The following is a 21888-nucleotide window of genomic DNA, read 5'->3' on the forward strand; positions in this document are numbered from 1 at the left end:
TGCAGGAGGGGAGAGCATAGGATTTACCTCAGCTAGCTAAAACCTATTACCTGCCCTGTCTACACTAGGATTTTAAAACATGTTAAAAACATATCTTTTTTCCTAGTGAAAATAAGGCCTTAATATCTAAGCTTTTTCCCATGTAAGATGTTCAGGCCTCCATCAGTGTATCACGGAAAAAAAAATCTTGCAATAAGCTGCGCCAAAAAATCTGGTTTCAATCTTCTAAGGTGTCATATTTTCTTATAAGCTTCTATATAATTACTGCATCTATCAAAACAGAACAAGGGCTGCAAAAAAAATTTAAATATTTTCTATTAAAAAAACGGAATTTTTGTTTGTTTAATGTCCACCCTACTCATTCTCCATTGGGGGAAAAAATGAGAAAAGGAAGGGGGAAGCAGAACCAAAAGAACTGGCAACTGACAATTTTTAATTTTGTTTTGATGAAAAATTTCAGACAATTTCCACGTTGTTCGAAAAGCCATTTTTCTTTTTAAAAAAGCTTTTTGATTATAAAAATTTGACCAACTCTAAATGTAACATTGTATTCATTTGTGGATATAAAAAGACAAATAATAAATTATTCTTCTTTTCACTTGTGTTCTTCAAACTTTAAGGAACAAGGACTAAGGGGACAGTTATGTCGGTGTAGCGAAGTTGGCATAACCCCTGTCAAGGTTCCTCCCCCACTCTGAACTCTAGGGTACAGATGTGGGGACCTGCATGAAAAACCTCCTAAGCTTATCTTTACCAGCTTAGGTCAAAACTTCCCCAAGGTACAAAATATTACCCCCGTTATCCTTGGAATGGCCGCTACCACCACCAAACTAATACTGGTTACTGGGGAAGAGCTGTTTGGACGCGTCCTTCCCCCCAAAATACTTCCCAAAACCTTGCACCCCACTTCCTGGACAAGGTTTGGTAAAAAGCCTCACCAATTTGCCTAGGTGACTACAGACCCAGACCCTTGGATCTTAAGAACAATGAACAATCCTCCCAACACTTGCACTCCCCCTTTCCTGGGAAAAGTTGGATAAAAAGCCTCACCAATTTGCATAGGTGACCACAGACCCAAACCCTTGGATCTGAGAACAATGAAAAAGCATTCAGTGTTTTACAAGAAGACTTTTAATAAAAAATAGAAGTAAATAGAAATAAAGAAATCCCCCCTGTAAAATCAGGATGGTAGATATCTTACAGGGTAATTAGATTCAAAAACATAGAGAACCCCTCTAGGCAAAACCTTAAGTTACAAAAAAGATACACAGACAGAAATAGTTATTCTATTCAGCACAATTCTTTTCTCAGCCATTTAAAGAAATCATAATCTAACACATACCTAGCTAGATTACTTACTAAAAGTTCTAAGACTCCATTCCTGTTCTGTCCCTGGCAAGCGCAGCATACAGACAGACACAGACCCTTTGTTTCTCTCCCTCCTCCCAGCTTTTGAAAGTATCTTGTCTCCTCATTGGTCATTTTGGTCAGGTGCTAGCGAGGTTACCTTTAGCTTCTTAACCCTTTACAGGTGAGAGGAGCTTTCCCCTGGCCAGGAGGGATTTCAAAGGGGTTTACCCTTCCCTTTATATTTATGACACGCCCCCCAAATCTCAGCTAGGGTGAAACACTGGCTGGGATTTCTTCCTGGAGCTCTAGGAAAACAGAGTTAATAAGACACATGCATCTCTAAATATACTACCAAGTACATAAAGACTAACAATATTTTCCACATCTCAAGGACGATTTTAACCAGTTGATTCTGGGAAACTTTCACGGGAGAGTGCATCAGCCACTTTGTTAGAAGCTCCTGAGATGTGTTGGATGTCGAAATCAAAATCTTGGAGAGCTAAACTCCACCGAAGAAGTTTTTTGTTAGTTTCTTTGACAGTGTGAAGCCACTTTAGTGCAGCATGGTCGGTTTGCAGGTGGAAACGCCGTCCCCAAACATATGGGCGTAGCTTTTCCAGAGCATAGACAATGGCATAACATTCTTTTTCAGTGACTGACCAGTTGCTTTCCCTCTCAGACAGTTTTTTGCTGAGAAACACTACAGGGTGGAATTCTTGATCAGCTCCTTTCTGCATTAAAACTGCTCCCACACCACGCTCGGATGCATCTGTGGTTACTAGGAACGGTTTGTCAAAGTCTGGGGCCCTTAGTACAGGGTCAGACATGAGTGTCGCTTTAAGCTTGTTAAAGGCCTTCTGACACTTTCCGGTCCACTGAACAGCATTTGGCTGTTTCTTTTTGGTTAGGTCTGTCAGTGGGGCAGCGATTTGGCTGTAGTGCGGTACAAATCGTCTGTAATAACCGGCCAAGCCTAAGAAGGATTGAACCTGTTTCTTTGACTTTGGGACAGGCCACTTTTGGATAGCATCCACTTTGGCCTGTAGGGGGCTGATAGTTCCTTGACCCACCTGGTGTCCAAGGTAAGTCACTCTGTTTAGGCCTATTTGACACTTCTTAGCCTTAACAGTTAGTCCTGCCTCCCTTATGCGCTCAAGGACTTTTTGTAGATGTTCCAGGTGGTCTGCCCAGGAATCCGAAAATATGGCCACATCGTCAAGGTAGGCGACTGCATATTCTCCTAATCCCGCTAGGAGACCATCTACAAGTCTTTGGAAAGTGGCGGGTGCATTTCGCAGCCCGAAAGGGAGTACATTAAATTCATACAGCCCGAGATGTGTGATGAAGGCTGACCTTTCCTTGGCAGATTCATCTAGCGGTACCTGCCAGTACCCCTTGGTTAAGTCCAAGGTAGAGACGAACTGGGCCCGTCCCAGTTTCTCTAATAGTTCATCAGTGCGTGGCATTGGATAGTTGTCTGGGCGAGTTACAGCATTTAGCTTACGGTAGTCCACGCAAAAACGTATTTCCCCATCTGGTTTGGGAACTAGAACCACTGGAGATGCCCATGCACTTTCAGAGGGGCGGATTACACCCATCTGTAACATATCCTGGATCTCCCGTTCTATAGCAGTTTTAGCTTGAGGAGACACCCGGTAAGGGTGGACCCTAATTGGGTGAGCATTACCTGTGTCAATGGAGTGGTATGCCCGTTCAGTCAGTCCTGGGGTGGCTGAGAACGTTGGCGCGTAGCTAGTGCACAGCTCCTGGATCTGCTGTCGCTGCATACGCCCAAGGGTAATGGAGAGGTTCACCTCTTCCACACCACCAGCACATTTCCCTTCGTAATAGACACCTTCAGGCCACTCAGTGTCGTCTCCTCCCTGGGCTGTAAACTGACAAACCTTTAATTCTCTGGAATAAAAGGGCTTTAGAGAATTAATATGGTACATCTTAGGCTTTCGGTTGGAGGTGGGGAATGCTATGAGATAATTAACAGCTCCCAGGCGCTCCTGGACCACAAATGGCCCTTCCCACGATGCTTCCATTTTATGGGCCTGGAGCGCCTTTAAGACCATGACCTGGTCTCCTACTTTGAAGGAACGCTCTCTGGCATGTTTATCATACCAGGCTTTTTGCTCTTTTTGAGCATCCTGTAAGTTTTCTCTAGCAAGGGCTAAAGAGGTTCGGAGGGTGTTTTGTAGGTTGGTTACAAAGTCCAGAATGTTAGTTCCTGGAGAAGGTGTAAATCCCTCCCATTGCTGCTTCACCAACTGCAATGGCCCCTTAACCTCACGGCCATATACAAGTTCAAATGGGGAAAACCCTAAACTGGGATGCGGTACAGCTCTGTAGGCAAAGAGCAACTGCTGTAATACTAGGTCCCAATCATTGGAGTGCTCATTTACGAATTTACGTATCATGGCCCCCAAAGTTCCATTAAACTTCTCCACCATGCCATTTGTTTGATGATGGTAAGGAGTGGCAACCAAGTGATTTACCCCATGAGCTTCCCAAAGGTTTTTCATAGTTCCTGCCAGGAAATTAGTCCCTGCATCTGTGAGGATGTCGGAGGGCCAACCTACCCTGGCAAAAATGTCTGCTAGTGCCTGGCACACACTTTTAGCCCTGGTGTTGCTTAGAGCTACTGCTTCCGGCCATCGGGTGGTAAAATCCATGAAAGTCAGTATGTACTGCTTTCCTCTGGGTGTCTTTTTCGGAAAAGGACCCAGAATATCCACAGCTACTCGCTGAAATGGAACTTCAATGATGGGGAGTGGCTGGAGAGGAGCTTTGACCTGGTCTTGGGGTTTTCCCACTCTTTGGCACACCTCACAAGACTGGACATAGGTAGAAACATCCTTGCCCATTCCCTCCCAGTGGAATGACCCCCCCAAACGGTCTTTGGTCCTGTTCACCCCAGCATGGCCACTAGGGTGATCATGGGCTAAGCTCAAGAGCTTGGCCCGGTATTTAGTTGGAACTACCAACTGTCTCTGAGGATGCCAGTCTTCCTGGTGTCCCCCAGAAAGAGTTTCCTTGTATAAAAGTCCTCTTTCTACAACAAACCTGGATCGATTAGAAGAGCTGAGAGGCGGTGGGTTGCTCCGTGCCTCCGTCCAAGCTCTCTGGAGGCTTTCATCTGCTTCCTGTTCGGTCTGGAACTGTTCCCTTGATGCTGGAGACATCAGTTCCTCATGGGATTGTGGACCTAGGCTTGGTCCCTCTGGAAGCGATATAGGGGATGGAGCTGTTTCTGTTGACTGTGAACCGCTCTCCGCTGGTGCACTATGTTGGGATTCAGGCTCCGGCTGAGCCTCTTGTGTAGGGTTATCGGCTGCTGCCAGTTCAGGTTCGGTGGGGCCCTCTGGTGTTGAGGTTGCAAGTACTGGATTCAGTGCTGACACGGGGTCTGGTGTTGGTTGTTCGGCTGGTTCCGGTTCTGGGACTGGTTCCGTCTGGGTCTCTGGGACTGGATCCACTACTGCTGTTGCAGACATTGGCCTGGGGTCCAGGTCCATCACCTCTGACTGGGTCCTGATAGAAGTTTCCGGAACAGAGCTAGGCCTCACGGCTTGTTTAGCCTGGTTGCGGGTGACCATTCCCACCCTCTTGGCCTGCTTCACATGATTGGCCAAGTCTTCCCCCAACAGCATGGGGATGGGATAATCATCATAGACTGCAAAAGTCCACATTCCTGACCAGCCCTTGTACTGGACAGGCAACTTGGCTGTAGGCAAATTGAAAGAGTTGGACTTGAAGGGTTGAATCGTCACTTGGATCTCTGGGTTGATTAAATTGGGGTCCACTAAGGAAGCATGGATAGCTGACACTTGTGCTCCGGTGTCCCTCCACGCGGTGACCTTCTTCCCACCCACACTCACAGTTTCCCTCCGCTCCAAGGGTATCTGGGAGGTATCTGGGCCTGTGGACCTCTGGTGTGATTCCGGTGCAATGAACTGTAATCTGTGGGGGTTCTTGGGGCAGTTGGCCTTTACATGCCCCAGCTCGTTACACTTAAAACATCGTCCAGCTGACGGGTCACTGGGGCGAGGAGGGTTGCTGGAGAACGGGGTGGTGGGACGATAAGGGGTCTGGAGGGTTCTTTGGGAGGTAGGTGGGGCTTTGGGCGGCCCCCGGTAATAGGGTGTGGTCTGGGGTGGTCCCTTCTGGTCTCCGCTCCAACTGCGACCAGTTTTCTTCTTCTCTGCCACCTCCACCCATCTGGCTCCAATCTCTCCTGCCTCAATTACAGTTTTGGGTTTCCCATCTAGGATGTATCTTTCTATTTCCTCAGGAACACCCTCTAAGAATTGTTCCATTTGCATTAGGAAGGGCAAATTTACTGGAGATTCAACACTTGCTCCTGATATCCAGGCATCCCAATGTTTTACAATGTGGTAGGCATGTCGGGTAAATGACATGTCTGGTTTCCACCTTAGGGCTCTGAACCTCCGACGAGACTGCTCGGGTGTTATCCCCATTCTGACTCTCGCCTTGGATTTAAACAGTTCATACTTGTTCATGTGTTCTTTAGGCATTTCAGCTGCCACCTCAGCTAAGGGTCCACTGAGCTGCGGCCTCAGCTCTACCATGTATTGGTCAGTAGAGATGTTGTACCCAAGGCAGGCCCTTTCGAAGTTTTCTAAGAAGGCCTCAGTATCATCACCTGCCTTGTAGGTGGGGAACTTTCTGGGATGGGAAGTGGTACCTGGAGAAGGATTGTTAGGGTTTGTTGGTATATTCTGCTGGGCCTTTATCCTCTCCATCTCCTCCACATGCTTCCTCTCTTCTTCCCTCTCCTCCTTCTTCAGCCGCATGAGTTCTATCTGTCTTTCATGTTCCCTTTGTTTTTCCTCAGCCTGAAATTTGGCTAATTCCAGCTGTAGTCGAGCTGAGGATTTGGCCATTCTAACCTCTCTGTTTTTAACTAACTTTACACCCGAGGTTTAGAAATAAACAAACAAAACTTGGCTGTAAAATTTTGCTGTGCTGGAATAGAATACCTATTCTCTGATAGTGATTGTCAGCCTACAGAAAAAGACAATTCCCTTGTCTCTGCTCTGGGCCCAAATTAAAGCAGAAAACCTCCAACTACTTGGAAACCTGCTTACCCAGCCCAAAGAAGAAAAAAAAAATTTCTTTTCAAACCTGTGCTCCTTGTAAAACAAAAAAAAATCAAAATCCTAAAAAAAAAACCCTGCCACTTTTGTCTCCAGGCAAATGGGTAGAGCACACCCCCCCTATTTACTTTTAGGAAGAAAAGAAAAAAAAAACCTCTGGGTTGGAAGACTGTGAATTTCCCTGCAGGAGTTAAGTACCCTGCCTCCAGGCAAAGAAAACCTGCAATTCACAAGATAATCCCCTTTTGTCTCTGCTTGGCCACAAAGCAGAGAGAAACCAAGCTGCTTTCAGTTTCAAAGCTGCTTCCTGGACTTCCTAAAAATTCCTTTTTAAAATCTGTATTTCTAGTTCAAAAAATCTCAACTGGATCTCAAAATGATTTCAGGTTAATCCCACCACTGTGCCACCATGTCAAGGTTCCTCCCCCACTCTGAACTCTAGGGTACAGATGTGGGGACCTGCATGAAAAACCTCCTAAGCTTATCTTTACCAGCTTAGGTCAAAACTTCCCCAAGGTACAAAATATTACCCCCGTTATCCTTGGAATGGCCGCTACCACCACCAAACTAATACTGGTTACTGGGGAAGAGCTGTTTGGACGCGTCCTTCCCCCCAAAATACTTCCCAAAACCTTGCACCCCACTTCCTGGACAAGGTTTGGTAAAAAGCCTCACCAATTTGCCTAGGTGACTACAGACCCAGACCCTTGGATCTTAAGAACAATGAACAATCCTCCCAACACTTGCACTCCCCCTTTCCTGGGAAAAGTTGGATAAAAAGCCTCACCAATTTGCATAGGTGACCACAGACCCAAACCCTTGGATCTGAGAACAATGAAAAAGCATTCAGTGTTTTACAAGAAGACTTTTAATAAAAAATAGAAGTAAATAGAAATAAAGAAATCCCCCCTGTAAAATCAGGATGGTAGATATCTTACAGGGTAATTAGATTCAAAAACATAGAGAACCCCTCTAGGCAAAACCTTAAGTTACAAAAAAGATACACAGACAGAAATAGTTATTCTATTCAGCACAATTCTTTTCTCAGCCATTTAAAGAAATCATAATCTAACACATACCTAGCTAGATTACTTACTAAAAGTTCTAAGACTCCATTCCTGTTCTGTCCCTGGCAAGCGCAGCATACAGACAGACACAGACCCTTTGTTTCTCTCCCTCCTCCCAGCTTTTGAAAGTATCTTGTCTCCTCATTGGTCATTTTGGTCAGGTGCTAGCGAGGTTACCTTTAGCTTCTTAACCCTTTACAGGTGAGAGGAGCTTTCCCCTGGCCAGGAGGGATTTCAAAGGGGTTTACCCTTCCCTTTATATTTATGACAACCCCATAATGTAGATGCAGCCAACACCAATGGAATGGGTTTTTCTGTTAGTATAAGAACTCTATATCCCTAAGCGAAGTTAGCTGTGTTGACATACTACATCTACACTGGGGGTTAGGTGGCAATGTTATCATGGTCAGGGATGTGTTTTCACACCCCTGACTGACATAGCTATGTTGACTTAAATTTTAAGTATAAACACTTGATTTGCCTGATATTCTGTGCCACTGGTAGCTCTTACAGCTTTAAGATGGCTTCAAAGTGAGGCTCAGAAGAAGGCCTGAGCACTTGATTTTTAGAACAGCTCACAGACTCCCCCAAACACCTCTGTTCTTCACACATCCTCGTCATTTCACCTCATTTCCATCAAGCCACATCGATGATTCCTTACTACGTGAAGGATGTGGTTTCTGAAGCCATTCCTCCAAGACATTCAGTTGTCAAAACAACAAAACAGGGCTGGATAGAGGAATTGTCACTTATATAAGTATCAAACCCAAGCTTCAGAGAAAAAATTAAGCTATTTATTGTAACATTCTCCTGCTTTGCGACATGGTAGGAATAACGCCCCCATAAGAATGAGAAGGTCTCATATTACACTTTACTGACAAAAGCTAGCTCTTCTCATAACCCTCCCTCTTCTCCAAAAGCCTAGGTAAATGAATGAGACTCACAGCATGCCTTGTAAGTCAATAAATTGTTACCATTTCAGATCCAAGGGGAAGAGGAAGAGAAGATTAAGCTCCAACATTGAGAGCACTTCCTGGTAAAAACCCTACTGGCAATTCCTGCTTGTGTGACAGTCCTGCCAAGAAGCATTCTCTTTTCATCTAGCCAACAATGATCTTGCCTGAGGTAAAAGGTGAAGGAAGGGAAAGAACAAACAACCAATTCTACATATATTGGGGAGTTAGACATGCACTCTTGAACAAAGTACCATCATGCATATATTAAAGTCTTGAATCATCGTAACAGACTGAAATACACAAGAATAGAGTTTGACCCTTTTTATTTCATATTACAGAACTCTGTATTTGCATTCTCCTTGCCCACAAAACCTCCTTTGTGTTTCCAATTTAAATTAGCTAATTGCCCAGTTAACATCTCATTAAGATGCACACCTACACACTGATCAAAAGTTCTCTGAGGACTCCTATTTTTAACTTTTGGATTAAACGTTGGTAATAATAATAAATAACGATAATAAGAGCACCCTCTATCTCACATTGGTACTTTGGGGCTTAATGTTTGTAAATCCTACCAGCAATCTGAATTTACCTTCCCATTTGTAAAGTCATTGCCTATGCAGTATCTATCCTGTGAATAAAATTTTAATAAAGAATAATAACTTACATATATAATGTCTTCTGTCTGAGGAGCTCACAGTGGTGCACAAATCATGAGGTCACCCTCAATACATATTTTTTGAGATAGGCAGTATCCCAGTGTCCTATATGTAAAAATCTACATACTGAGAGGCTAAGTAACTCCTACGCAAGAAGTCTGTGGCAAAACCAATTACTACTCCTAGGGAAATTCTGCACCATTGTGCATGCACAGAATTCATGTCCCCCGCAGATTTCTTTGCTTTCCTGTCAGAAAGTCATTTTTCTGCAGGGAAGCAAAGGGAAGCTGCAAGAGCAGTCATGCACCACTCACTGGCTGCACAGGTACATTGTTTCAGGCACCTGGAGCAGCTGGCAGAGAGGTAAATCACCGCAGGGCTGGGGACACCCCAGCCAGTGGCTCCTACCTGGAGCGAGAATCAGCCACTAGTCCCAGCTGGGCTGGAGAGGGCGGGACTTTCCTCTTCCCCTGCAAGGAGTGGCTGGGGCTGTGTCAGACCCACCCCCAGAAACCTCCCCCAACTGAAGGAAGCTCAGCATCCTCTCCTGCTTCCTGCCCCCATCACTCCTCAGCTGCAGGGGGGAGGGGGTCACTGTACAGGGAACTGCTCTCCTATCTGCCCAACCCCCATGCATCCCGACCTCCCATACCCAGATACCCACGCCAAGCCTCACCCTGTACATCCAGAACCACCCTCACCCTCCATACCCGAACCCCACTGCACTGAACCTCAACCCCTACATCTGGAGCCCCCTGCACACAGACCCCCTGCCACCAGACCCCTCCTTGCACCCAAACCACCCCCCACTGAGCTCCCTGGACTCAAACCCCCCATCCTGACAAGCCCCAGCCTCTTGCACCACCCTGATCCCCCACATCCTGACCCCCCCATGCCACTGACTCCAATTAGCTGCACCCGGACCCCCACCCCACCAAGCCCCACTCCCCCAGCACCCAGATCCCCCTCTGAGACCTCCACCCAGACCCCTCCTCTGAGCCCCAACCACTGTCACCTAGAAGCCCCTATAGAGTTCCATTGCTCCTGCACCAGGAACCCCTCTAACGAGCCTCCCACACCTAGACCCAGCACTGAGCTGTCTGCACCCAGACTGTCCCGCACAGAACCCTCTCACCCCACACCTGGATCCCTCCACACCGGGCCCCTCCACACTTGGATCCTCCCTGGTTGAGCCTGCCTGCCCCACACCTGATACACCTGGCGCAGAGCCCCAGATGTTATGGGGCAGGCCCAGGCCTTGTGCTGTATCAGGGTTGTGTGCAGCCTCACTGCTGAGTCCATGTCCAGGGGGTGGGGAGGCTGCAAGGTGATCTCCCACCTGCATGCAGCCCTTCCCCATTGCCATGCTGAAGCCTCTGCATTTATTTATTGACAAATAAAACTTGCAGAATTTTAAAATATTGTGCGCAGAAATTTCAATTTTTTGTTGCAGAAGGCACTCAGGAGTACAATTACAGAACTCAAGACAGATCTCCCTAAATTTAACGTTTTTAAATGAGAACAAATTAAAACTTTTAAAAATTATATAAAGAGAGTCTAATTGTCTTAAGGTTATTTTCTGATCTGAGGGTAGGAATCTGACAAAGCAAGAGGGATTTTCTATTGGAAAACAATAGAACAAGAACAAGCTCTCTCTCCCATTTTCTCTCTCTCTCTCTCTTTTTTTTTTTTATCTCCACAGAAAGATTAACTAAACTGGTTTCTCAGGGAATTTCTTGGACTGAACTCTTTTCCCCTCTTTGCCTTCTGCATTTTTTCCTGTTCTCAGATTACTATCATGTGTAATTTCTGAGGACCATTTTCTTTATGTTCTTTTCTCCCGAAATCTGGGGAGGACTATCAACTCTCAACAGAATAGACAAAAACAGCTGAAATCGGCCCAACAGTTGTCAGTGTCTGATGTAACCTGAAAGGCCAAAGTCTATTTCAGCTTGCACATTGCAAACAGATCTCAAGGGAGAACTTCTAGTTCCAGGGAAGAAAAATGGTTGTCAGCCTTGTGTAACAGCCCACAGTCCTCAGGACCTATAGAGGACCTTCCCTGTCTCTCAGTTGAGAAAGGTGCTTTTTTTGTTTAGTTTGAAGTTTTTTGGTAATCAAACTAAAATGGTTTTGTTTTCTTTACAGGACAAGATGGCAACAAAAACTAAGCCACAAGTTAATTATTCAGCTTGCAGAGTGATTTTGGTCTGTCCAGCGATTTGGAATGCGATTCAGTTTTACTTAGAAATCTGAATGTTTATGTAGCCGTGAAAGTATGCTTTAAAACAAACCTCTAAAGTTCAACTAAAATAGAACGACTAAGATTGTCTTTTTTTAAAACTCTTGGATACCTTTTGCCTATGAAGTAAACTTAGTAAAAGCAATGCTACATTCACAAAATGTGTTATTTCAACACAGTTTCCAGTTTAACAAAGAACAACCTCAGAGTCTCTCTTCTCCCAAAGATTATACAAAGGGGTGGGGAGGGGGAGAGGGAGAGACTGCTACTGTCTCAAATTATCACACAGGGCAGCAAGATGGCAGCTCCAATACTCTAATTTGTATTGTTTTTACGATAACTAAAATTTAATTGTGAAATAAATGCCAGTAATTGTTTTGAAAAAGGATAGTGAAATTCTGGAAGCAAACTGGTATTTTCTTGTGACACACACATAAGTAGTGGAAGTTTATTAATGTTGCTTCTCTCTGGTGAAGGACGCATTGTAAGGAAAATACAAAATACTCAGTTTATTGTAATAACAAAACAAGAAAAAACTTGACTGCATCTCACCTTTAGCTCTGCTTGTATGAATCCTGCCACGAACCCAAACCACTTCATCAGCTTTCTCCACTGTCAAGTCATTTATTCGAACCAAAACTCGATCTGTATCAAATGAAAGTTATTTTGGTATGTTTATCTTAATATAAATATTGTTTGTCATTGCATTCTAAACACTGTACTTCTCTACACCACTTCTACATCTTTGTATGATAAAACCAAAATCATTACTAATTATTTACAGCATACTGGGTTTAAAAAGCATTAAAAACACCACAATCCCATTTGCAACATGCTATGAATTGTTTTGATCAACTAGCTTTAAGCTGGTTCAGGCTCGTTTATAGGTTGACTTGTAATTGTCACTGGGGACAAGGTCTAAATGAGTTTAGAGATTAGAAGTGGTGTAGGTAGAAAGTCATGCTGGACATCAGTTTCTAAACTCTGGTTAATTAATTAATGCATTTACAGCCCTTTGGAGACATAAAACCTTATAAGAGGCAAATCATTTTGCAGGTAGGTGTACCTGCAAAAAAGCATGAACCAGAAACACTACAGAGCTATGGATCCATAAAAAATTCTACATGAGCAAACCCAAACTTATATAACTCCATACTGACACAGAGGGCCTAAATAACTTTAAAAATAGGTCCAGGGTGCTGTGGAAGAACAGGGCTTATGCTTTGAAAGTGCAATCTCTGTGTAACAGACAGTCTTTTACAAGTCTGACAATGATCGCTTTGAGTTAGAATTCCCACATTATACTTTGGGAGTTAGTCTCTTGGTCCTTTCGAAATCCCCACTAGACATGTTTCTGCATCTTTAGCTGCTTAATTATCCAAAGAGGCTGGATTTTTAAAGGTATGTCTACACAGCCCATGGGAGTGAGCCTCCAAGCCTAGGCTGACAGACTTGAGCTAGCATGGCTAATGCTTGCACTGTAAAAATAGCTGTATAGACAGCACTTTGAAGTTGCAGCTCAGGCTCTTGAGCCTAAGGAAGGGGTGGGCTTCAGAGCCGGAGTGTCAGCACAAACCACACATTCAAAGCACTGAATATACAGCTATTTTTACAGTGCTAGCCAACCCGAGCTCACTCCCATAGGCTGTGCAGACATAACGTCCACGCCTAGAAATTTGTATACCATCTTTGGGCTGGTGCTGAAGTGCCATGTTATATTAACTATAGCCAAATGGAGACTGGGAAATAGAAAGGAAAAAATTCCAAGAATGAAGGAAGTGACACTAGAAAACCAAAAGCCATTCTGAAAATTAAGGCTTCGTCTAGATTAGGATATAAAGATGTGGTGTTAGATCACGTTAGCAAACATATGCTAACTAACATTATAAAAGTCCAAGTTCCTCCTAGGCTTTACCAGCTTACTAAGTGCTATACAGCGCACTGTCTACACTAGACTTCATAATGTATTCACTAACGTGGTCTAACGATACAAAGGACATTCATAAAGACAGTGGTTTAAGTGTCTTGATTAAAGTGCAATTTTGGAAGCAATGAATATTGCTTTTAAGTTTTAAGACATCACTAATTTGGAATGAAGAATGGAAAGTCAGTTAAGAATGAGAACTTCACTTACTACATGCTTCTGTGCATCTCAAAAATCTAAAGACCACATTTATTTATTTTTTAAATTCCTATAAATGGGAATTATGTGTGGCCAGTCAAGGGCAGAATATGGCCCATAAAGTAGCATATTAAAGTATTGGAGAAAATATTTGTAAAATAAGTCCACAGTTAAAGGGATTAATTAACCAGACAACTGACATTTCACACTGCTGCTAACAGTTAATACGGTAACTCCATGAGAGTAGATTTATTTCTACCTGTCTCCTCAATTGCACTTCTTCCTAATTTCTTGTCTGTAATTTTTCTGAATAATATTGAGCACTCACTTTTATTTTTAAACAGTATCTAATGTTCAGTTACAGTACAAGTAACATTTTATAACCCACAAATTCTAGCAACAACATCTAATCATTCATAGTTGATATGTGGTTAAAACCACTACTCATTAAAAGGAATAATAGTTTTTCTTTACAAGAGATATGTAACACCAGCAATCTAAGGTAACACAGAGCTCCATCCCTGCTTCTAGGCTTCTCCATTCAGTGGGATCCACCTTTTCCAAATACCAAATTTAATTTCCCTGACTAGAAACCCGATCACCCCTACTCTGAGCTTCCCTTTCCATCAAAACTCTCCCAATGCTTGTCCACTCCAGGTTACCGTCTGCCATTCTGAACTCCTTTCTGCCTTTGAATACCTTTCAAATCTTGCCCTGCAATGGTATTATTCTCTATTGGGTTGGGATTTAATTTCTGGGAATTTAGTTTTTGGTTTGGAAAATTCTTTTTTCTTTTTGACAACGACGTGAGTACATTAAGATAGTTCTGGGTAATACATCCATCATTTCACCCAAAATTCTGTTAGCAACACCTTCATAGTTGATTTGCAATTAGCACTACTCCTCCAAATAGAAAAGAGCTAGTCATTCCTTTGCAAATAATAGACACTAGAAACAAAAAGCTACAAAATGGAAGTACGCAGAAGACTCAAACAAAAAAAATCTACCCAACTGGAAAGGGTGATCCGACAACAGCTCCCTATCTTCAAATTTCAGCATTGCTATTGCAAATATGCAAATGGTACAACCTCTAGTTTCCAGCAGTTCTAAAAGTTCGATATTTAGGCAGAACTAGAATTACCTTAATTTAAAACTGCAATGTTTCAAAGCTACAACTTTTTCAAGGGGCTAACGAAGACAGACTGATGTGTCACTCTTTTTACGAATCTCTAATGCATTAGACATGACCAGCAATCTGCATTAAATTAACATTTCTAAAAGTTTACTGTACACAATGGTCCAGCTTTCATCAGACAACTCACATTTTGCTATGAATTTTTATAAAATTCAAGTTTCTTTTTAAACTATTTCACCTTACATAGAAAGGGTAATAAAAGAAGCTCCAAAGAGAGGAATAATAAATAAAACTATTTTTCCAGAAGTAAACAGCTACTTTTACAGAAATGTTGGATGAATTTTAGCTTGTTGCTTCTCTTTCTGTCCTCTCTCTGCTGACATGCTGATTGTTCATGCCAAGATTTGTTCTTGCCTTGAACGACTGTAACCCTGACCCTCATCTTTCTTCAAGGCACCCAACAAGTTGCAGCTAAAACAATCTTCCCTTCATGCTGTTCCAACTATGTCCCCTCTCCCAGGGGTCTCTTTAATGGCTGTCTTTTCCCAGATCAAACTCAAGCTCCAAGTCCTCACCTTCAAGGTGCTACCCATTTTTGCTTCTGCCTACATGTCAACCTTTATTTCTATCTACTGTCCTGTTCACTACATAAGTTGTGCCCATTCTTTTCACCTCATTGTTCCTTCTGTCTCTTCCTCCCACTTGTGCATCTATACCTTTTTTCTTTACTGTGCACTACACCCAAAACAGCCACTTCCTTTCAGGGTGACAAAAATCCTCACCTGCTGTTCAAAACACACTATTAAATTACCTATTATCCACTAACTCCACTCCAGCTTCTCTTGTGCCTGACCTTATTCTAAACAAGGAAAAATTTAACCAATAAAACAAGCTGTATCAACTGTACAAGTCAATCTTTATTGTAAACCAAGCTCTTTCATTCCCTCCCCTAAATCTTTGTCTTTATCAGTGTTTGTCCAATTTCGATTGTAGATTCCTCGAGGCAGGGTCTCTGCCTTCTGATATTCCTATGGTGCTGCATAAATAAAAAAGGCAGATGACTTATGAAGGTTGAGCAAAAGGAGCTGAAACTCAAAAGCTGTAAAGATGCAAGTAGTTACAGCAAGGGGAAATGGGCTAAAAGGAGGGAAAGTCAATTGGGGTTTAATTAGCAATTACAGCCTGAAGCAGACAGGAAAGATTCTAAAGACATGATTTAATGGGATGTGAGAACATCAGATAGCCGCAGGGTTGCCAACATTAGCAGAAGACTGAATTTATAGTTACAAACAGGCCATGACTGAAGGAGGAGATGGGTTTGAGATCAGTGTAGTAGGGAGGAGTACCTATGAAAATGTTGTGTGAAGTAGCCCAACAATTTTGACTTAGATTTGGGGAGAAACAGGAATCCATGAATATAGTGGGATGATAATGGTCCTGCTTCCTAGACTGAGGGAATAAATTGGCTGTATTATTCTGCACCTTTCAGCCTAATTATCAAGTGACTAATGATTTTGGGTACTCAACTAAGATATCTCAAAACATGGGCACTAAAAAACTGAAGTATTCAAAATCACTAATCACTTCTGAAAATTTATGCTACTAAATTTGAGAAGCAATTTCATTAAACAAGTTGCGAAGTGACTGAGGATCAAAGAAGGATGTATTCTAGCAATGTTCCAAGATAAGGAACAAATTTAGAGATGCAATATGGGGAAAAAATACGTTTGGGGTCAAGGGAGCTAAGTAAAAATCCCAGTCACAAACATCCAAAGACACAAGCCAAAAAGACAGTTTCAAAAGCTAAAGTTGGAGTGGGAAATTAGTGTGGAGTTAGAAGCCAATGGATAATACAGACAAAAAGAAAGGACTTCACCTAAAAGTGATAAGTCAAGGTTAAAGATAACACCACCCCCTCAAGAGGAGATGGCCAATTTATTTGGTTCTTGACATCAACCTAAAGGCACTTCATAGGGAAAAGTGAAATGAGAGACAGTAGAAAGCAAGTATTCAAAGAGGAGTGTGCTGGATATATAGCATGAGCAACAGTATTTAATTACACATCCTACTTGATCTCAGTATGACAAGACTAATCCATAATGAGAGGCAATGAGATGTTTTTATCCTGTGAACTTCTGACACACAGTGATCACCACTTTCTTTAAAGCACAAAAGCTTTTAGCAAGTAAGTGACTATATGGTTAGACTGTAGGGAGAATATTGTACAGCAACTACAACTGTAAGAACTTGTGAGAAGATCTGAGCAGCAGAACATGTAGACAAGAAAGTACTTTTCCACTATTTTTCTTTTAAATTAATATTGTTTCTCCTTATAAATCTCAACTTTTCTCAGGCGTGTTGGTTCTGTGGACCTTGTAATCTGAAGAAAACATTTTCAGTTAAGTATAGAGAAAATGTCCTATTTTTCAGTAAGGCAAAATCCACAAATCCTCAGACTGGGATTTTAAAAGTAAGAGAATTTCTGTGGGTGAGGGTGTTAATTTTGACGAACTAAACGAAGTTTTCTTTTTTCCTTCTTGAACTCATCTATTGAAGAACTACAGCCCGGGCACTCTCCTGCCAAAGCATGGGTTGATAACCATATGGCCCAATTACAAACGGGTCTGTAAGACTCTTTTGGGCAAGAACATGGCTATTGACCTTAAGGAGTTTGCTCTAATTTATGACAGAGAAACCATATTACATGGTTTGTATGTCTTCAATATACATCATTTAATCCACCTGGAAATTGATGGTTTTGCAACTCTTGTCACGCTCTGAAGGATCATATAGGAAATCTAGGTTTATGGGCCTGCAATATCTTCTTGTGTAATGTAGGACAATCTGTCCCCTATGTCACCCTTTGTTTATTATGATCCCTGAAAAATCTGTTTCTCTGTAGAACAGTCTGTACTTCTTCCTGTGCTGTCCAGTCATCGTCTCTTTTTTTTTTTTTTTAATTTCTTTGCTTCTGTTAGCGTGCTGCCACAATTTTACCCAATTTCTAGAAGCTGTTGAGAACTCTGATGATGATTTTCCACATGCAAATCCACATGTGCCTACATATAGCATGTTGTAATTCATGACTCTGGTTGAGAAGGGGAGTGTGTCCATATGGACGTCAGAGAAGAACAGTTAATATAAACTTTTTCCAGAAGGAAGCACCCAAATTATGGACTCTCTTGTCTTGAGTGGTAGTTCCTCCAAGACTGTCAATCCAAGCAGGATACCTTGGGGTAGATATTGCTGATGCTGTTAGGGACAAACCAAACTCATAATTTCCTTTAAACAATAAGACCGTTCTTCTGTCAGTGGAGTCCTTTGGTAAGAGGCCTCCTTTCCTATGTTGCCACACACTCAATTAAGAATGAGAAAGTGGCATCTACCTTGGTCTTAGATTTGTGTACCTGCCCCCAGTATCCATGCTCCCCAGCTGCCACCCTGCCCACAACCCCTCCTCCCCACTGAAAACCTGGGCATCCAGGTTCCAGTTCCCTATCCGCAGGCAGTTTTGCAGGGCCTTCAGCCAGGGAAGGCACAACCCAGCACTTCTTTCCCTGGCTGCAGCTCCACAAACCTTCCTTCTCTTATTGGCAACTGCTGCACAATGGCAACTTTTTGCTAGTAACCAAGGGGTTGCTAATAAGCAGAATCTATTGAATTTGCCACGGCTGATGCACTTTCCCCCTTCACAGCATTTCTGGTGGCGTTTCTTTGGATTTCAGATCTCTGGGGCAGGGTCCTCCCTGATAGGAAAAGAAGGGTACTGCGCTTTATCAAGATAAGGAGGTCCACAGGGCTGCTTGGTGGAAGGTCTGAAACTAGCAGAAGGGAACTGTTCTTGGGACTCCACTGTGGTGCAAATCTCCAAACCAAGAAGTTCTGGAACACCAGATCTGCTTGCTGGGGTAGTCAGTGTCCTCTTGGAGAAGGGCATAGGGGGAAAAGCACCTTGGGCAACCCTTGAAGAATGGAGAGGAGGGTTAGATGAACAGTCTGGGGTTGGCCCATAAACACTTATCATATTTTCTTTGTTAGTACATCTTGACGTGTCAGTTCCTTATCCTTCTGTGGCCCGGTATAGTTTGTGCAGAGCTGCAATCACCAGTAATGGAGGATGTGTAAAAGGGGCAGGTTTTTCCTTTAATTTTACTATTTTCTGCCATAGTTTCTTGCTTCTAAGGCTATGAGCAGAGACTAGTCCAGTGGTTAAGGTGCTGGATCACAGGAGACCTGGGTTCAATTCCTCATTCTGTCACAGACTTTGTGACACCTTGGGCAAGTCACTTAGTCTCTTTGTACTTCAGAACCAAATCTGTAAAATGTGAATACTTCTCCATTTCACAGCGAGGATAAAAATCCATGTTTGTTAGGTGCTCATGTACTGTGATGAGAGCCATAAATACATATATAGTTACATGGCTAGACAGCTGCTGCAATATCTCAGAGTGCTTACTCCAAACCAAGGGAACAAATGCTTTTCCATGTCCTAGGACTTGCTAAACTAATTTAAATTTTAGTAAATCAGTTTTAGAACGGTAACATTGTACATGGCAATTTTGTTTTAATCCTGAGAAAGAGTCAAGCCTGCAGTGGGGGACAAAGACAAAAACTCTTGGTTCTTCAGGGGACATTTAGGTCGCTTCAGTGACTGAAAGGTCTGTCTCTACTTCCAGTACTGCCAACAAGCTGAAGAGGCAGCGTGAAGAACGGTAGATCTCTCCCAGCTAAAGAATGAACATTTTAACAAATTAGGCCATGTCTACACTGCAGGGACAATAGCAGCATAGCTATGGTGCTGTAGCTCTGCAAACATAACCCTGTAGCACAGGGGTGGGCAAACTTTTTGGCCCAAGGGCCACATCGGGGTTGCAAAACTCTATGGAGGGCTGGGTAGGGAAGGCTGTGCCTCCCCAAACAGCCTGCCCTTCCCGTCCTGACTGCCCCCCTCAGAACTCCCGACCCATCCAACCCCATTGCTCCTTGTCCCCTGACTGCCCCCTCCCAGGATCCCACGCCCCTAACCAGCCCCCCAGGACCTCACCTCCATCCAACCCCCCACATTCCACTGACTGCCCCTCCAGAACTTCTGCCCCTTATCCAACCCCCCACCCCACACTCCCTTCCCCCTTACCATGCCGTTCAGAGCAGCAGGACTGGCAGCCGCGCCACCCGGCCAGAGCCAGCCGCGCTGCCTGCATGGCGGCGTGGCTGCAGGGGAGTGGGGACAGCAGGGAAGGGGCCAGGAGCTCAAGGGCCGGGCAGGACAGTCCCGCGGGCCGGATGTGACCCACGGGCCGTAGTTTGCCCACCTCTGCTGTAGCAGATGCAGCCTGCAGTAATGGAAAGGGTTTTTCTATTTCTGTAGGAACACCATGTCCCTGAGTGATAGAAGCTAGGTCGACAGAAGCATTCTTCCATCAACCTAGCTGCATCTACACCAAGGGTTAGGTCAGCATAGCTTCAGCACTCGGGACTGGATTTTTTCATACGCCTGAGCATTGTAGCTATGTTGACGTACATTTTAAGTGTAGATCTGGCCTAAGTGACGTCCATATTTTATTGCCTAATATTTCATCATCTGTCTTTGCAGATTAGTGCAAATGCTTTCAGAGCCTTTAAACATTTCAAAGCAATAATTCTGGAGTAACAATTAGAATTAATTTTTTTTTCAAACACCTAGGCTCTAGTAGTATAAATGGACACAGATAGGGAGACAAGTAGTGACAAGGGAGACAGAAAAACAGTCTAGCAAAGAAGCGTTCTAGGTCAAAACTGGCACCACAAGTATCCAACATAGTATAAATTGTTTTAGAAGTTTGTTTTGTTTTTGTAACTGACCTGATTTCTCTTGTGATTGTATCAGTGGTAACACGCCATATCTCTCCTTAGCATAATCCTAAAAGGTGTTGGAAGGGACAAACAAAAATTATTTTTGTCAAAGAAATCTATACAAAAGCATGGAAAAAATAATTACATAGTCAACTGGCCCATGTCAGGATAACAGGGTAATCTAAAATAATTATAGCATTATTCCCTATAAGCTTCCCTATGTGTTACTACGATAGCCAAGACGAGCTGATGTATCACTGACAACTGCTACAAGATTAAATGCACGGGAACAGGGCATTATAAATGGAGTGATCCCAATCCTTGAATCCATTTTCCCTCTTAGTTCCCTTGGAGCCCAAGTCTGCAGTGAACAAAGTAAAGTTCATCAATTTACCCAGGTGTGTGCCTGACAAGTGAACAGATTTGGCATTTTTCTTATTCTATTAGAATATTTTGGCAGTTGTGTACATTTACTGGCAGCTAATAGAGGCTTACCAGTTTCTATTGTTTTTAGTGAAGCCATCTCTGCCCAGAATTAATTATGAAGGGTTCATTTTTCACATTTTAAAATTAAACAAATCCGCTCCCTGGGCACGTGTTATTGATGTTTGTTCCACACGCCATTACTAAGGCTGTCTACTCTACCGCAGTAAGTTGACCTACACTACGCAACTCCACCTTCCTGAATAACGTAGCTGGAGTCGACATATCTTAGGTCGTGTTACCGTGGGGTCTACACTGGGGCGGGGGCATTGACAGCAGACTTTCTCACGTCGACTTTTGTGGGGGGGGCGAGGGGGTGTAGAATACAGGGGTAAACTGGAGAGTGATCTGCTGTCAGTTTGGCCGGTCTTCACTAGACCCACTAAATCGACCACCGGTGGATCGATCTCAGAGCCTCCATCCGGCTGTAGTGTAGATAGAAAACGAGTACTTGTGGCACCTTAGAGACTAACCAATTTATTTGAGCATAAGCTTTCGTAAGCTACAGCTCACGTAACCTAAGGTAATGTTTTCTTTATCTGCAAAAAGACTTCGGCTTTCCACTTTTTCAGCTTTGACCTGTGATCTCAAAGTGTAAGACACAGACGCTTCCCAGGCCATCAGTTATACTCAGGCCGTAACTCCTATTTCGGCGCAGTGACGCTGAGGTGTTGATCTGGCACCTGACTGCCCCATGAGAATAACTGGAGCGTTTCTCATTGCTCGTGTGGGGACCCCGGTCGCGCACACACCTACGACACAACCCCACGAAGGATAAAACGCCGTTAGTTTCTTGGGGGCTCAGACACGAGACTGAGAGGGGCCGCATAAGCGCAGAGATCGCCACACAGAGGTGCAGCTGCCCCCTTTGGGAGAGGGGGGAGGAGCCCCTGTGACAGGCCAACTCCCGAGGCTGGGC

The 21888-nt window shown here is 43.5% G+C and overlaps 2 protein-coding genes across 3 annotated transcripts in view; both read right to left on the reverse strand.

Annotated features, from left to right (window-relative positions):
- DARS1 (aspartyl-tRNA synthetase 1) overlaps positions 1-21888 on the reverse strand; it is an 82502-nt gene that overhangs the window by 60105 nt on the left and 509 nt on the right. For both annotated transcript variants that reach the window (XM_084643353.1, XM_084643352.1), the window contains exons 2-3: positions 20496-20553; positions 11950-12042 (exon numbers count right to left, since the gene is read on the reverse strand). In XM_084643353.1, the coding sequence (XP_084499479.1) occupies positions 11950-12042; positions 20496-20553 (151 nt within the window). The remainder of the gene's footprint in view (positions 1-11949; positions 12043-20495; positions 20554-21888) is intronic.
- Positions 274-5143, reverse strand: LOC311528639 (uncharacterized protein; the record flags this gene model as incomplete). Its single annotated transcript, XM_084643909.1, has 3 exons — positions 4420-5143; positions 3038-3264; positions 274-290 (listed from the first exon to the last, which is right to left on the reverse strand). Exons 1-3 carry the CDS (start codon positions 5043-5045, stop codon positions 274-276), a joined length of 870 nt encoding a protein of 289 aa, XP_084500035.1. The 5' UTR covers positions 5046-5143.

The sequence above is a fragment of the Lepidochelys olivacea genome (assembly GCF_965140295.1).
Source record: "Lepidochelys olivacea isolate rLepOli2 genome assembly, chromosome: 11".
NCBI classification, from domain to species: Eukaryota; Metazoa; Chordata; order Testudines; family Cheloniidae; genus Lepidochelys; species Lepidochelys olivacea.